This window comes from Nothoprocta perdicaria, unplaced genomic scaffold (genome assembly GCF_003342845.1).
Source record: "Nothoprocta perdicaria isolate Ctin4 unplaced genomic scaffold, notPer1 scaffold_7, whole genome shotgun sequence".
NCBI lineage: Eukaryota > Metazoa > Chordata > Aves > Tinamiformes > Tinamidae > Nothoprocta > Nothoprocta perdicaria.
In genome coordinates this window covers 1,909,457-1,925,317 of record NW_020455976.1, presented here as the reverse complement: position 1 = coordinate 1,925,317, position 15,861 = coordinate 1,909,457, and the positions used below count along the sequence as shown (strand labels likewise).

Sequence of the window (15,861 nt, the reverse complement as noted above, 5' to 3'; positions counted from 1 at the left end):
GTCCTGCTGTGGTTTTGTGAGGGAGCTTTTGTCCCCAAGCACCCTCTCTGGGATGCAAAGGAAACGAGAAGGTGATGAGCATCCCCATGCCCAAATCCAGTTGGTGGGCACGGTTGGACCCATAAGTTGGTCCATACCCTCCACTAAGAGGACTGCTTTCCTCACTACTTTTATAACCTGAGACAAGTAAATTGATAAAAATAAAACAAAACAAAAATGTTCCTATGCTGCTTTCAAAATTAACAAGCTTAAAGATGTTTGGAGATGCTCATTTAGAATGTGCACGAGGAAGGTCACAAAGTAGCCCTGAGTTTGAGGCTCTGGAACATGTATCATGACACGGGGACTCTGCGAGATCCATTAAAATTCTTTCATGGGAAATGGAAATCCTTGTACACGGACACTTCCAGAGGGCGATGGCCCAGATGAAGGGTCGGTGGGACTTCTGGAGTGTCATTAATAAAAAACTCCTGTCATAACACATTCTGCCAGCCACAGCTTGTAGTTTTCAGCTTTAGGAGGAAACGTAGAAAAAGTTTGTTCTTTAAGACTAACATCTCTGATTTTACGACTGTCAGTTACCCGTACGCCTTTGCTTCCTCCACCCCATCACCAAATAAATCAGCAGCAAAAACTGGTGGAGTTTAAATTGTTATGACTAAGATCTAGCTGACTATCATGTAAAAATGTTGCAAACTCTGCCTATTCCAGATTTAATGCTTCATCCAACCCACACAAAAAAAAAAMCATGTTTCTCAGTGTCCAGAAAAAACAAGTCTGCAAAAGCCAGGGCTGCTGCATTAGGAAAAAGCTGTAGATTTAAATGGAAGCAGCATGCCGGAAATGTCCCAGTTTAAGGACTGCATATCTAGTGTTTTCTGAAACTGGAGGGGAGCTGGAGGAGATTAAAGCGCATTTCCCTCTGATTGGGAGCTTGTGGGAGGTGTAAACGTGGGCAGTTGTCAGATTAATTCTTTAGATGATTACATTCTTTTTGTTTCTTTAAAGCTGTTTGTAGTTGGGTTTGATGTCTCCTGTTTTGGGCAAGTGTATTGCTGCAGTTACCAAGGTGACTTTAGCTGACTTTCAACTATTTTTTCCAGCTTCAGTTTCCACCAGTAGTCTGCTCCTGCGTGGAGGGGAGAGGGAGGAAATGATATTGCTAGTTTTGTCTTAAATCTCATGAATGAAAAGCGACAGTCCTGAGCTCAACCACAGCCATATTTGATTTTAAGCAGGRTTTCTGCAAGAGGGGTGGTCAAACTGTTGCAAACGGCTCAGACATGGACTACGGCCTCCCTAAATCTCCGGCAACAGGTAGGAAGGGCCCGAGGAGGCTCCGTGTCCCCGTGCGCTGCGCTCCTCCTTGATGGGTGCAGCCGCACGCTGGAACCTGCAGCCTCTCCTTGGGGCCCCTCTCTTTGCATTACGGATAAGGGTGGCTGCAACCTGCTTCGTTTTATGCCAATTAGCAGCAGCCCTTGGGGTCCTGGAAAACGGCCAGTGCAATCACCGGGTTGCGCAAAATTGGGATGTCCTCTCCTTGTAAGTCATGTTTATGGCAGCCTCTCTTCAAGCAGTCCTGATGGCAGTTGTTTTATGGGATTTAAGAATAACCAGGTTGATCGGATTAAGAAATCCTATCTTATTTATTCTTGAATTTGCCTTTTGCTTTATGATCAGAGTGCTTCGTCCTATGGATCTGTAACTGAAGCAGACTTCAACTTCCTTTCAAGCTCCGTCACGGAGCATGATTCCTCCCCATTCCCAAATACTGAAATCCTCAAGGAGAGGCTGCTGCAAGCTGTTCACAACAGACTCTGCAGGAAGAGGTTGTGTCCCTCCACGAAATCTCTATTTCAAACTTGCTTATCCCTTAGTGAAGMTCCAAAGATCACCTAAGTGCCAGCAATTTCCCAGCGTCTTTCCCACAGCTTCCCCTGAAGGGCAAACCAGCAGCTGTGGGAAAGAGTCCTCCAGCATCTTGGCACRCAGACCAGCAGGACACGTCACAGCCGCACAGAGGCAAGTGCAGAAACGGGGAGGATGCTTTTGCAGAGCTGCTGGGATCACGCTCTGACAAAGCCAGCTCCAGCACTCCGCTCTGGGTGCTCGTCGTCCTGGTTAAACCGGACAGCAAAAATACACTGCATGCATTTCCTGGCACCAAAGGGCTCCAAGGACAATGCCAGCAGCAACAATCTTCTTGCCACTCGCATATCCCTCTGGAAAGCTGCATAATAACTACTGTCAGTGTTTGCAGGGGCCAGACTGCTCCAGACCTACAGCTGAACTGGGACTGAGAGACTTAAGCTGTGCCCCTGGCTCCCTGCAGCCTCACGGACAAAGTCAAACTACTCCTTTATGCACCAGCTTCCCTCTCTGCGCAGCTGAGGCATTTTTCCACGCGGGGATGTTGCAAGGATTAAGTCAATGTTTGCAAAGCACTTCTGGATTCCCAGACGGGGAAAGCTATAGAAGCGCAGCTTAACACACTGACCACCATGCACTTCTACCRACACTGGGTTTTCCAGACATTTGCTGTCCCATTCGCTGCCGTGTCACCCGGCACTCAGCCTCAGGCCAGGAGACACTCCCYGAAGTGCAGGGCCTCCCCCCTCCAGCATTCCTTGCTCCAGCAAGACACCGCTGAAGGGCGGCTCGAGGAGGGAGTATGCCTAAATAAGCAGGACGGGATTGGAAACTTACTGCTTAGCGGTTGCAGAATCGCAGAGTCTAGCCAGAACTAGACAATTTCAGAGAACACTGAAACGCTCCCCTTTATGTGCAAGTTTTTTTCTCTCAGTAAATGCTCTGCCTCCAAGAACCGAAGACAGGAAACCAGCTATGCAGACAGCAGCTTCCCTCCGCCCAAGCAAAGCAGCCATCAAAACCCAGCGCAGCTGCGCGGCGCAGACCTGCCCGCACTCTGACTGCGAGAGCTTCCTCAAAAAAGTTCCTCACACGGAGCCCGTTAGTTTGCATTAACCTAGTGCTACCCAAAGCATTGACCAACAGAGAACAGAAATCAGTGCGGCCTATTTATCAGTAAAAGGAGCTACGGAGGGTGGGCTCCAGGCCTGCAAGCGGCAGCGTTGTTGCTCATCTGCTAACTTGGCGCTAGAGCAGGCTGGAAGCCACTCCGGGGTTATCCCAGGAGGGCTTCCAGAGTGACACAAGTTCTTTTTTCCCCCCACGTTGGGAGGGGAACCAGCCGAGATGCTGGGTGTGCAGCGCAGCAGAAGGTCACAGGCAGGACAGCCCTGCCAGCCCCACCTGCCGGAGGGCTGTTCCCTGGCCTCTTTGCCAGGAACCTGCTTACAATTCCCCACACAGCTGGAAATTGTTCAGGGCTGGATAGAATTAGCACACGGGCACAGAGCTACCATATGTTCAGCGCTCTTCAGACTCAACCTGTTTTTCTGCCTGGAAATTGAATGCAGATGGGGATCTCAGCTATCTGGGCATGTCCCAGGTTCCCGGACAAATGACCACTGCGCGCGAGCGTCTCACCACTGATCCTGGGGGAGCATCAGGCACACTGGTRTCTGGGAAATCCCAGACAGAAATATGGGAACTGTGCGTGAGCCGCCTGTTGAACCACTCTGCTTCAGCCTTTCTGAGGAGAGGGAGAGAGAAAAACAGCAGAGAGAAGCCGGGTAAGTGTTGTCTTTTGTCAAAGAAACACAGGCTTGTGGATCCTTCTCCACTACTGAAAGGTCACCTGAGACACCGGGGACGTGGGTGGCATTACTCGAGTCCTGGCACAGGCAAGTGCAGCAATTACGGATAATTCTAGCCCCAATGTACACAGCCATGCGGTTTGCTAGCTCTGGGTTCCCTTTCTGCAGCTCAGACAGGAGCAGGAGAGCTGTCCGAGTCAGCCAAGGGGCAGAAAAACATCACTTCCAGCAACGCTGCGTGATCAAGGGGACCCTTGAGGAGAGGAAAAGGTCAAGAATTCCCCTGTCCCCGTCCTGGCTCTCGCTGCAACTGTGGCAAATTAGCTCCTCCGTCCTCAGCTCGGAGGTGGAGATACTGCTCACCCACCGCACGGGACAGTAGAGGGACTAATTGCTGGGGACAATTAAAAGACTCAGAATTTATGACATCAAGAAATTAAACAGGGAACGAAGCAAGGCTCCACAAGTGTCCCTGATCTTTGACATCTGGAGCCTCTGGCCCACTGAGATCTTAACAGCAGCAGTGTTTAGTCTGACGTCTAGACTTCCCCTATCCATATCCAACGTGGGCAGAAGCTGCAGCTCTGGAGACTGGGAGCCTTGTGGTTTTGTCTGTGTGAACAGCACCTACCAAGCTGACGGGGCCTAAAAAGTAAATAACTCAACACTATAAAGTACATTTGTATTCACACRCGCCTCATTTTTCCAAGGAGTAATCAAGAGTATTATGCTACCTATGGTCAAAATGATTAGTCACGTTTCCAAAGATTAATTCACATGTTCTTTTGTTTAATGCGTATGAACTGATTTAATGGCTGCTTATGAACTGAGCTAACAGTCATTTTGAGAAACAGATGTCCAATGCAGTTTCAAGCATTAAGAGTGCTTTTATTCATATCCTTAGGAGAAAAAGGGCTACAGTCTACAGTAATAACACTAATGAATCAAAGTGCTCAGCTGCCCAACAGGGTTTTGACAGAAACCAGCTTTTCCTCAAAGGAACTTTTTTTTAGGACTCTGGGACGGTGCACAACTGGTAATAGGCATGCTTAACATGTAAGCATGTACTTTGCTGGAGCCAAAATACTGAATTAAGCCCTATCTGCAATGAGACAAACAATGTGAGGCTTTTGTGCATGTGCTGAAACTAACTGCGCAAAMCCAGGAAAGTTGGTAGAGATCCTCATGATTTTCTACAAATAAATATTAGGAAGTTGGAGTGTTTCTGGTGTTACTTTGTGCCACTGAAGGCAGAACAGGTTGACTGCCCTAAACCTGATAGATTACTGCGGGTGGCTGGCGGGGCTAGGATAAAAGAGAAGAGCAAGCTACTAGGAARGCAGCCAGTGGCTGCAAATCTATGGTAAATAAACAGCACATTCCTCTTCTGCATGAAGCCATTAGAGCCTGCGTCAGACTCGAACGTCCTAATGTCAGCTGGGTGCAAATCTGATGGCCTGGGGTTCTGCAGCGCTTCCCATGCAAAGCAGATTTGGAACAACTTGCCATGCCCTGACAGAGCACTTCTGTCAAGTTCCTGAGGAGCCCCTAATGCTCCAGTTATTCACAGGGCCCTTGCAACGTACCACGGGTTTACTATTTAATGGTCTGATGTGTACAGTGCAGGATATGATTACACACAAGCCTGGCTCCCATCAACCAGCACCTCGTAATCGTTAACATATTTATCCTCGTGGGCCTCAAGAAGATGACATTGTTATTAGTCCCGTTTTATAGATTCAGAGCTGAGGCTCAATAGCTAAATGACTTGCCTTAGATTGCACAAGATTTACACTAAAGGACAGAAGAGAGCTCCAGCTTCACCAAGCCCAAGCAAGGATGGTACCCAAAGAGCAAGATCTACRTGCAGAGTTGTCCTCCATTTCAGGCACCCAACCACAAGCCCTACAAAATCACTCCATCCACACTAAATGTTGTGCCTTTCATGTCTTAGCCTTTGCCACCACGGGTATGTGTAGAGAATGTGGATATTCACTGCATGTAAAAGCTGAACTTCTCAGTTATTTCCCTCGATAGCTGTGGCAGATGAGAGAACCAAGACTCTCATCAAGACTCTTGATCAAGATCCAAGATGTCCACGTACTAAGCAGCAGGTGTCCAATATTGCTCAAATGCAGATGTGCAGAGACAGTGTGCTGAAGACAGACCAAACCTAGCACGGCTCTTTCGAGCCATGTATATGTATCACACTGGGCTGGAAAAGCTGTGGACTGGTGTTAGTCATAGAAAGGGTAGCAAATCAGGCCTCATTTAACTACAGACTAGTTCGAGGTTGCAGGTAAACATCTTCCCAGCACAGGCTGCTCCTCCCAGTAAGGCCACTCTGCTAAACAAATTCCATTACATCTGCAGTGTGCATCGAGGGGGAAGGAAAAAAGGAAACTACAAAGAGAGACAGACCCTTTCCAAACTCTGGTTAGTCAGTAAGGTGAGAGGAAGGTGGTGTCAGGAAACACTGCTGTTCAAGTTGAGACCTTTCCTATTGCTCAGATGCTAACTAGCACCAGATTGACTGCAGGCAAGACACACAGTGGTCTGATAACTCCCTTTCCTTAATTGAATTGCTATTATGGAGAGACAGGCTATCAGTTACCACTGTGGTAACCATAGACCACAGAGCCAAGTATTTATCTTCGAGGAGCAAACACTGGGAACCTGCCTTCCCTCCCATTAAAGCTTCAGGGCAGGTGGGTTCACAGCTGGGACAGGTAGGAGAGATTTGCTGTAAAAGTCACTATGCAAACACAAAGCTTCAAATTTGACCTGCCTTCTTCTGTCTCGGAACCGAAAAACCCAGGTAAATATTTGTGCATCTGCCATCTCTGACCTCTGCTAACATTTCAGCACTCTGTCTTGGGCCTATCTCTGTTACCTTCCCCTGGATAATACAGGGCTCTCTTATYTGAGCAGAGACTGCCTCCCAGCCATAGGGCTTGCCCAGGAGCCACCTCCCTGCCCCGAGGAGCACCCCAAATACCTCTGGTTGCCCCAAACAAATGGGAACATAGAACCTTTTACCAGGCATGCAGATTCATGCAGGGGCCCTGTAACCCTGAGGAACCCTGTTCAATACYTCCCAGCCTCCTAAGGCTGGGTGTGATTTTTGCATATCACACAATATCATTTTAATTTTTCCAGTGGGACTAACCTTTAGGCAGAAAAGTACTACTCAGAATCCGAGTCCGGTCAGAATCTGGCTCCATGAGATTACTACGTGGCAAAAATCAGATTATTTTTAAAACCGTAATAAAGCCATTTGAGATGTTGTTGAAAAATACCACTACCTCATATTATTTACTAGTACATTGCATCTGCAATTGACATTATACTTCCCCCCAAAGGACCTGGTAACTCAAAAACATTCCCAAGYCAGCCAAACCAGAAGTTACACACACAAAAAAGGAACAGGAACGAACATCAAGGTCCTAACAAAGTACCTGGAATGTTTCTTTCTCACAGAATGTTTAAAGGAAGAATGAAACAGAGGAACTGATACAGAGCAGGATGCTGGGCCTGCCTAGCACTCCAGGAAAGAGCCTGACGATCTTTGTTCTTTGAACAAGAAAGCACAAGTGCTCACAGGAGACTAGGTAACCAAAAGAAACACCAACATGAAAGATTGCTGCAAAGACACGTGCATCTTTTTTAGATTTCTTCAGATTTAGGTGAAAACATTATAATTGATGGGAATAGCTTTCACTAGTAGCTGAAAAATAGCCTAATATAGGACGGGAGAAAAATCCACAGAACTAAAATGCAGACACAACAAATGACTGAGATCAGAAGTGATTGCCTATAGACTCAAAGTTAAAAATTACAAATGGGGAAATATCTACAGGGACACCTAGTCCCACTTTACTCCACTTACAGTCTGTAGACGAAAAGATACCAGGGTGGTATCGGCATATTATTAGTGCCAGTACTTGCCAGCTTGATCTAGACAAGATTAAAGTCACCTTTTCTAAAAACAAAACAAAACACTCTATAATATTTTAACCTAAATGTTTGTAATTATGAGTCTGAAAGCAAAATGCTTAGGCAAAAACATCAAACAGTGCTCTCTTCCACTTAGTTCTCCGAACAGCACAGTGCCGTTTGACCCAGTACATTTTACTGAGGTCAGACTGGACTGAGCCCTAACACTGCGAGCAGCAAGTCCTCTAGGACACAGTCAGAGCCACTCTGTGTCAGCAAGGTTTGCCCAACATCCACCTCAAAATATGCCCTCCTAAGTATTAGCCTATTAACCCAGCTTGAGCAACTCTTTTCCCTCTATTCTGATACTTTGCAAGTATTCACTGTTATCTCTCCTCTTCCCCGCCAAGTCTTTTTGCCACCCAGCTTTGTTCTTCACTCTGAGCTCTTTATAGTCTTCCTTCTACTGTCATCTGAGAGTGCAGAATTAAACTTACGGTGCTCGGTCATGGTTCAACCCATTCTGTCTTTGTGCATTTATTGGAGGTAGAACAGGCTTGCTGTTAATCTCAAGCCCTCTCCGCAAAGTCTCCCTGATTTGCTCCGTATCTGCAAAGAGAATTTAACACCATTTATTGTACCCCAAAACATCACACACAAAGGTCCCAATAAAAGGCCTGCTCCTATGGTGTGCTTCATCCAACAATTCCCCTTCAAAAAGRAATCAAGGGATAAAATAAGGCTGAATTCCTAATGGCTCTTCTTGGAGCTTGGAAGTTATTTCACTGCTCTCTCGGGCTGCTGTTATGTCAGGCAAAAAGAGCTGGAATTTTTGCACTCCTGATGAGGAGATTCTGAGTAGTTCTGTATTCCTTTCATAAATGAGGTGTTTGCTGCTTCTGCAGCTCTTGCAGAACCCCATGACACTTGCAGTGTTCGTGATGGGAGTAGGCATAACGGGAGTCTACTCCTTTACCAAATTAGTGCAAGAGGGTCCCTGAGTTCCTGCACTTGGCTTTGCAAATCTGTCAATTAATTTATAAAAATATCCACCAGAGAAAGGAATTTTATGCAGGGTAAGCTTCATCCGCAAGCTGACATTTGAAAATAAACTGCAAATTATGCAGTTCAGATGYAGTCCATTCGCTACTTTTTCCATTTTCCTGTAATGCTTTATGGCCAACTACTTTAAAGCATACTTGTGTCCCAACTTTTTTAGACTTTTCTTTTGAGAAATGTGAAAATCAGGTGCAGAGCAAAATATCCAAGCTGTTTCAGAATCATCTGAAGGAAAGGCAAATATGACTGTGTAGACCTCTCAGGTTTTTCGTTTGTGGGTTTGGGGGAGAACAATGTTCTAGTCTTTTTAGATCCACTGCAGTTCAAGATTTTTGTGTAGAAACCAGATGGAATGCTAGACTTTTTTTTTTAAAAAAATATTTTTTCCTATAAAATAATTAAAAATATATCATTCCTATGGAAACCATCACTAATTTCTCACTAATTTCTCACTAATTTTGAAAACCTCAAACATTTAAATTTTACATTGCTTGACTAGTTTGAAATCTAAGATGGCTAATTTCAAGTGTGCGTAATGGTTGTGACATCTGCAGCCCAAGGTGACATCTCACTGCAAGGGGATCTCCGCTGCACTCAGTTTCTTCTTTCCAGAGTTTTATATTTGCAAGTACCACTTGGGTTTAGCGCAGTAACATCAGTATCAGTCTGACCTAACACCCAGGAAATGACCATGTTAAGAAGTAAACATAGCCTGTGAAAATGCAGCTGCTCCACCTTGCAGGAATTTAAGGTCCTGGTTTTACCTGGAGCTTGGTTTAATTTGGGAGATTTAGATTAGGAATAGATGAAAAACTGCAAGTTGAGACAAAACAACGCAAAGATCTCTCTCACTCTCCCCCACCTCCTTTCCCATCTTCTTGCAGAAGCCATAGCAGCCTCCTCCTCACCTTTCCCGGAGAGCCGCCGCGGCTGGCTTCCAATGCAGATGCTCCTGCTGTCCTCGTCGTCCTCCGGGGGCCGGCTCAGATCGTCCCAGGCACACTTGGCACTCACGCCGCTCARGTTGGAGCCATCTGTCTCGATTCCTTTGTCGACTCGCTCCTGCTTGAAAAGATCCCAAACCCCGACACCTTTTTGCGTGCGGCTTAGACACGAGCTGGAAGCCCTCTGCCTTCAGCAGCCCTTCCACATCCCTGCTCTGCCACCCATTCCCAATCCCAACCCGGGCCCCCGCTATGAGCGGTTGTGGCACGAAGCTGAATTAGGGAGCTGAGCTGGACCAAGCCTTTCTTTTGGGTAGCACATTGATTTCAATCCCTATCCCATTCCCACTGTTTCACTGCACRGTCACTGCTGGCACCAAGCAGGGAATGCCAGAGGTGGAAGTGATCGACCTGGCACTTTTTTSAGGATCAGCCCCAGCTAGTACCAGCTTGAAGCATTTATGGCACTGCAGTGCACGGCTCCTCTATGAGCCCAGCWTGGCAACTTACCTGTTTTGTGGCAGTGATAAACTCTCAAATAACTAAACTTAAGATCCCTTTCCAAACTTACCAAGAGTTCCAGAATAAAAATAGTTTACCGAGCGGCTCGCTGCTCACAACACTTCATTACTTGCCAACAGACTGGACAACTCCTGCTTTGCAGTGTACTGCTACGTTGACTACAAGCGTGCAGGGGAGACAAGATCCACGTGCAGATGTCAAAGCCTTTGCACAGCTTTCTCTATTGGCCAAATGTACAAACTCCCTCCCTGGAGGGTTGGGATTTCCAAGCACGTAACCACTATTTGAGGCTAGGAACGTGTTTGCACACAAGCAGCTGGATATTCTTAGACACCGGGTGTTTTTTCAAGGGCAAAAGTATCTGCTGTCAGCAAGCCTCTGCCTTAAGCCACGGCCAAAGCTTCCCCAGGACTCCTACCTGCTAACAGGAACAGGCATTAATCTGAATTTCCACCTATTTCCCACAAGAGGGTAATGTTGAGCCGGACAAACCTAGAGCTGAGCTGTGCAGGGGAAGGGCTGCTTTAACAGTTACCTCTCAGCTGGCACTGAATAAATCAGGCTCATTTTACCCTCTACAGAAGGGGTGTCACTTCTAGCACCCATCGGTGACACTAGCAAGGTCTCCGCGCACTGCAGACATCGGGGCCACCTCAAGGTAAGTGATACCTTCGGCAAGGCAGACTTTAAAGATCTGAAGGAAAAGCAGAGCAGTTCTCTGCATGCTGCATGTGGCACGAGAGGCTCTCGCTCGTTATTCCCACTCTCCAGTTTGGCCTTGCCACCAAAATCAAGAGACTGTGGGAGCCTTCAGTGCTCTGCATCCTAAGGAGCAATCTCCATACTAATCTCCACACATGCTCCTTCCCAGCCTGGCTGTACCTTGCACAGAGCTTTGGCTGCTCCTGTGACAAGTCAAGAGAAACTCTGAGCAGCAAAAGATAAGCACAGGGACCCGGGGCGTGGTTGCAGAGCACTCCATGCTGATCTAATTCACAGTGGCTGCAGTCCCACCCTCCCCCATGTGCTCCTACACCTTCCCCTGGGCCAAATTCATCCTTTTTTTTYMRSYKGRWYMMCCCCCTGAACTGCCTCCCTGGCCCAAGGCACCGTGCAGAAGCCTGCAGCTAAGGGCAGGGCCAGAACAATCCTGGCTTAAACAGATCTAAGCAGTCAAGAAATTCAAGAAACTGCCTTCCCTTCTGCTTCTCTTCCTGGAGGAGGGCTACCACTTACTGGTATCTTCCTCCAGTGTCATGGAAAAACTGGTTTCTGGGAAAAAGCAATGGGAGAAGCTGAGAAACAGCAAATCTGCAGTAATTTTTCTTTTGTTATGTCCTAAATATAAAATGAGCTGTTCCACCCAGAAATAGAAGTTGTGAAAAAAAGAAAAAAAAATACATCCGACCCTACATACGCAAATGATGCTCCACCACKTGGCCCCTTAGGGAGCCCCCACAGCGCTCTGCGAGGACCGAAATCAGCTGGTGCGAGGACAGGGAGCTCAGGCTTGTCAGCACRGCTATTTTTCATTCCAGCAACTAGGGACACACGGGAGAGCCAAACTCGCCCTGGAGGAGGTAGAGGAAGAGGCCGGAGGGCCCTGCGGGCTCCAGCTGGACAAGGGCCCTTTTGGGAAGCGCTTTTCCAGGAGCGTAGCCAGGGGCGCTGCTCGCAGACACGGCTAGCGCCTCCGGACAGCAGGMGGGAAGGGGCTCTGCAGCTCAGCTGGTCTGCAGAGCACTTCCTTAGGGGCAGAAGTGCTGCTCTGTTGGCATCTCTCGGAGCTCAAGAGGGAGCGATGGAAAGGAGCTGGCCTAAGGCGGCCTAATTTGCATGCCTGTTTTGTAACATGGGCAAAGTGTTGGTGCAAAAGGAGGAAAAACAACAACTCCCCAATACCGGCTCTCAGTTGGGGTGATGCACAGCGTTACCCATCTCTGGCCAGTGAAGATGTGCCTGGGCCAAGGGGCTGTTCTTCCTCTCTGAAAGGGCAGCYTGAGCTGGAGGCTGGGGGAGCCCCGGGCAAAGGAGGTTCAGCTTTTTCCTTCCTCAAAGGAAGGATGTTTCTGTCCCATTTTCCTCTCAGCGTGTGGGAGGGATGCTCTGAGGCTCTTCTAAGTCATTGATCCCTTTCTAACCGAGCCAGAGCACTGCAGCGTGACCCGCAGAGCAGCAACCACAACTCAGGAAATTCAAATCAGCTTTCTTCTCTTCTGAGCTATCTGCTACGACACAAGCAGAGCACTGAGAAGCGGCRCAGAGCTCGGGCCCAACAGGGACTGCCCGACAGCGCTGCCAGGGAACTGTGAACAGCCTKCAGGGAAGCCTGGCTGCACGGCGAGCAGCCAGCGCCGCCGCAGTGTTAATTGCCGACATCCTGGGATGACATCTTAGCTGGGACCCATTCTCAGCGCCYGCGAACAGAAAGTACCGCCGCCGCTGCCAGCGCTGGGTTTAGGCCTCAACCAATTCCCACAAGAAACAATGCAGTCTCAAAACTCGCTCCGCCCGCTTCCCGGGCAGGCAGCGTGTGCCGGCTCCCTGGAAAGTTATCCACTTTTCCTCCCTTCTCCCTCCCTCCCTCGCTGCCACCTATCCTCTAGCAGTGCCTTTCAGCTCTCAAACACCAGGTAACACCACTAAGCAAACGCCAAGGAAAAGCTGCTTCATCCTTTCCCCCTGTTTCCGAGTAGGAGGTCCGTGATGAGGGTGGGACGGGCGCTGGCACAGCCCTGATCCCGGCGCTTTGCAGAGCCTCTTCCCAGGACTCTCCATCAAGGCAGTTTCTGCCCTGGGGCTCCCTCGCAGGCTGCCTTCAGGGGCAGCGCGGCGGCAAGGAGGGACGCACATACCTGCACACACTCACTGCGAGGTGGGCAAGAGAGAACAGAAACAGGAATGYTCTCAGCGTGAGGAAGCCCGGAAAGACCATAAACATCAGAGCCTTCGGTGGCAGGACACACTAGCGAGGGAGAAGCACTTTTCTCTTTGCCTTAACTTGCCTTGGCTGACTCAGATGCCAGTAAGCTGAGCTCCTTTTCATTTACAGTAAATTGAAGAAAACGCTGTTATCGTCCGGAATCGCCAGCATGGAGAGAACAGACAAACACCCTCCAGGAGGGGAGAGGGCACACGGGCAAAGTTTCCAAGAGCCTGAGAAGTTTTAAAGCTTGACAGCTGTATTAGCACCCACACTGTGGGACATTTGTGAGTATTTTTTCTCTCTCAAACTGGGGGAGTTATTTTAAATGAATGAATCCCTAAAGACAGTAAAAGTAGAATTTGGTTTTATTCTTAAGCTCTCGAAACAAAAAATGTTGTGAGGCAACTAAGGCTAATCAGATACAGGCACGCAAGCCGTAGGAAAATGCAGCAGCTTGTGCAAAACGTGCACATATGCACATGCCCTACCCGCTCAGCCATAAGTTCTCTGCTAAAGAAAAATTCTCACCAATTCCCTGAAACAAGGTCAGYAAGACATGGGATTTGCTTGGGACCTATCTACTTCAGCATCACTTCTCTGCTGAAGGGATATAGAGCTCTCTGAAATACATAAATCAACCATGGGCCATGGGACAGCAACCTTCCTCTGCTCCCATACAGGTCCTTTTCTTATCTTTTAACTTTAGAAATTAATTTGAGCTCTGAAGCAGAAGGTTTAATATATCTCCTTGAATGTATTAATAAAGATAACTGAGATACTCTTGGCTTCCCACTCCTTTTTTCAGATTAAACTAACTACTTGGCCTGAAGCGACTTCTTGGAGGAATAAGTCACACTGTCATCTGTGAAAAAATATTACTTCAGTAGGTTCTGAATTTTCTGCATGTCATATCTCCTTATAGTTGCATATAAAATGATGAGYGAAGTTTCTGATCCATCTTCATTAAGCCATGTATGCTTGTATCTTCTCCCCTCAATTTCCAAAACAAGCAACCCAAATCTTACTAGTCTCATACACGAGACTGCTCTCCTGGTCCCCCTTCTCTCATTTTCTTTCCTAGAGTTGCTATGAACCCGGGCCTGGATATGTGCACGCCCAAACATTAGAACCACCCAGAGAATGCAGAAGGAGTCTTAAGACAGCTCTGAGAATTGCAAACACCGGGAAGATCACAGTATGTTTACAAAAAAACAACAGAGCTGTGTTAATGCCATTAAATCAGTTTCTCCTACCTTCTACAGAAGACACGATATTTTATTAACTAAAGACATACTTGCAGATGTGGGTCGATCTCAAATATCGTCTCTCCTCTTCGCATATCTGTTATCAACCAGGGGCCGCCAGCTCTACAAAGGAAGGAAGGCAATGAACCAAACAGGGACTTTAGTGAGTACTCCCCATGCGGAGTCCTCAGGGTGGACCTGCACTTGGAGAAGGTATACGTCAGCTTTAAATGAATAAATAAATGCCTAGCATCTCCCCATGCTGCATGTATATCCCCTAGCACCCTTTACTATTATCTGTCTAGTGTTTGGCACCACTGAGTCTTGCAACACAGTCAAGATSGACTCAGGCTATCCCCTCTGTGGACCCTCTTACTCATGCAAGACTGAGCTGCATTTTAGTCTTAGCCGGTAGCTCTGAACTGGGACAGTGCAGCCCAGCACAAACCGGGCCTAGGAAAGGCAAGCAAGGTCTGGGGCTGAGATTTACCACCTCCGTTACACATCGAAAGATGCAGCAGAGTCCCAGGGGAGCTTTGTTTTTTGCTGAGATCAGCAGTCATGTCCAGTACCATGAAAAGCTTATTGCTTTGATTAATGTCCCCACACCASACCATTTGCCTGGTTGGTGCTTAACGCCTGCGTACTCAGACGGTTCAGCAAAATCTGTTTTCATTAGCAATAAAAGTTGGAAGGGTCAAGATGTTTCCTAACAAAAGGTGACAGAAAACATTACTAAGAACATAAACTGGGGACTTTAGGTTACAATGCAGACAGAAGCAGAAATCAGTTTTGGAGGGAGGTTTTCATTTGAAATAAAAACTGATTGAAGGCTCCTGGAATTGCCAGTGAAAGAAAAAATGTAATAAAAATTTCACTTTTACAATRGATACTTGGTTATTGCAGTCCAAAGCCCCCTGTAGCCTCGTCTGCATTACTGCCTCTTAAAGCASTTGCAGTCAAAGCACTGTAAGTTAATATTTGATAGCTCCTCAGATGCACTGACAGCTATTTTTGTTCCCACATCACTTTGGAACCTGTTAATTGTTAACTGCAAAGGTGCCACCTACTTCACCTCCTCACCTGAGATGCAAGAGACTTTCACTCTGACACCACATCAGCAGCTCAGTAGTTCACAGCTTATTTGGKTTTCATTTTGCCCTTGGAAAGGTGCTTGTCCCACAGCACAAGAGCAGCACTTTCCCCAAAGCAGAACAGCCTGAGGAGGGTAACTTATCTGCATAGGCTCAAGAGGAACCAGGGAGGCTGCAGGCAGTGTTTTTTGCCTTGAAGTCTCAGAAAAAGTTTGCAACAGGACAGATTCTCTTTTAAGAAAACCTCAGGAGTTATCTGCATTTGTGTCTTAGAGGGGAAATTCAGAAGAAATTTGAGAAGAAAGCTGTAAGCGACATCCACTGTGTGACTAGACAGCAGGCTATGGTGCCCAGAAGCACATAATCAAAACCATTTTATGTAAAAATCTTTTGGGCTGCTATCATACTGCAATAGCCTCCTCTAAACAGGAAGGGAAAACATTTAAAGAATAC

The 15,861-nt window shown here is 47.3% G+C and overlaps 1 protein-coding gene across 2 annotated transcripts in view; it reads right to left on the bottom strand.

Annotated features, from left to right (window-relative positions):
• Positions 1 to 15,861, bottom strand: part of SUFU (SUFU negative regulator of hedgehog signaling) — a 79,058-nt gene that overhangs the window by 20,159 nt on the left and 43,038 nt on the right. Inside the window, exons 6-8 of one of the 2 annotated variants that reach the window (XM_026050533.1) lie at positions 14,365 to 14,437; positions 9,587 to 9,743; positions 8,117 to 8,228 (exon numbers count right to left, since the gene is read on the bottom strand). In XM_026050533.1, the coding sequence (XP_025906318.1) occupies positions 8,117 to 8,228; positions 9,587 to 9,743; positions 14,365 to 14,437 (342 nt within the window). The remainder of the gene's footprint in view (positions 1 to 8,116; positions 8,229 to 9,586; positions 9,744 to 14,364; positions 14,438 to 15,861) is intronic. The other variant, XM_026050534.1, reaches the window with a different exon arrangement.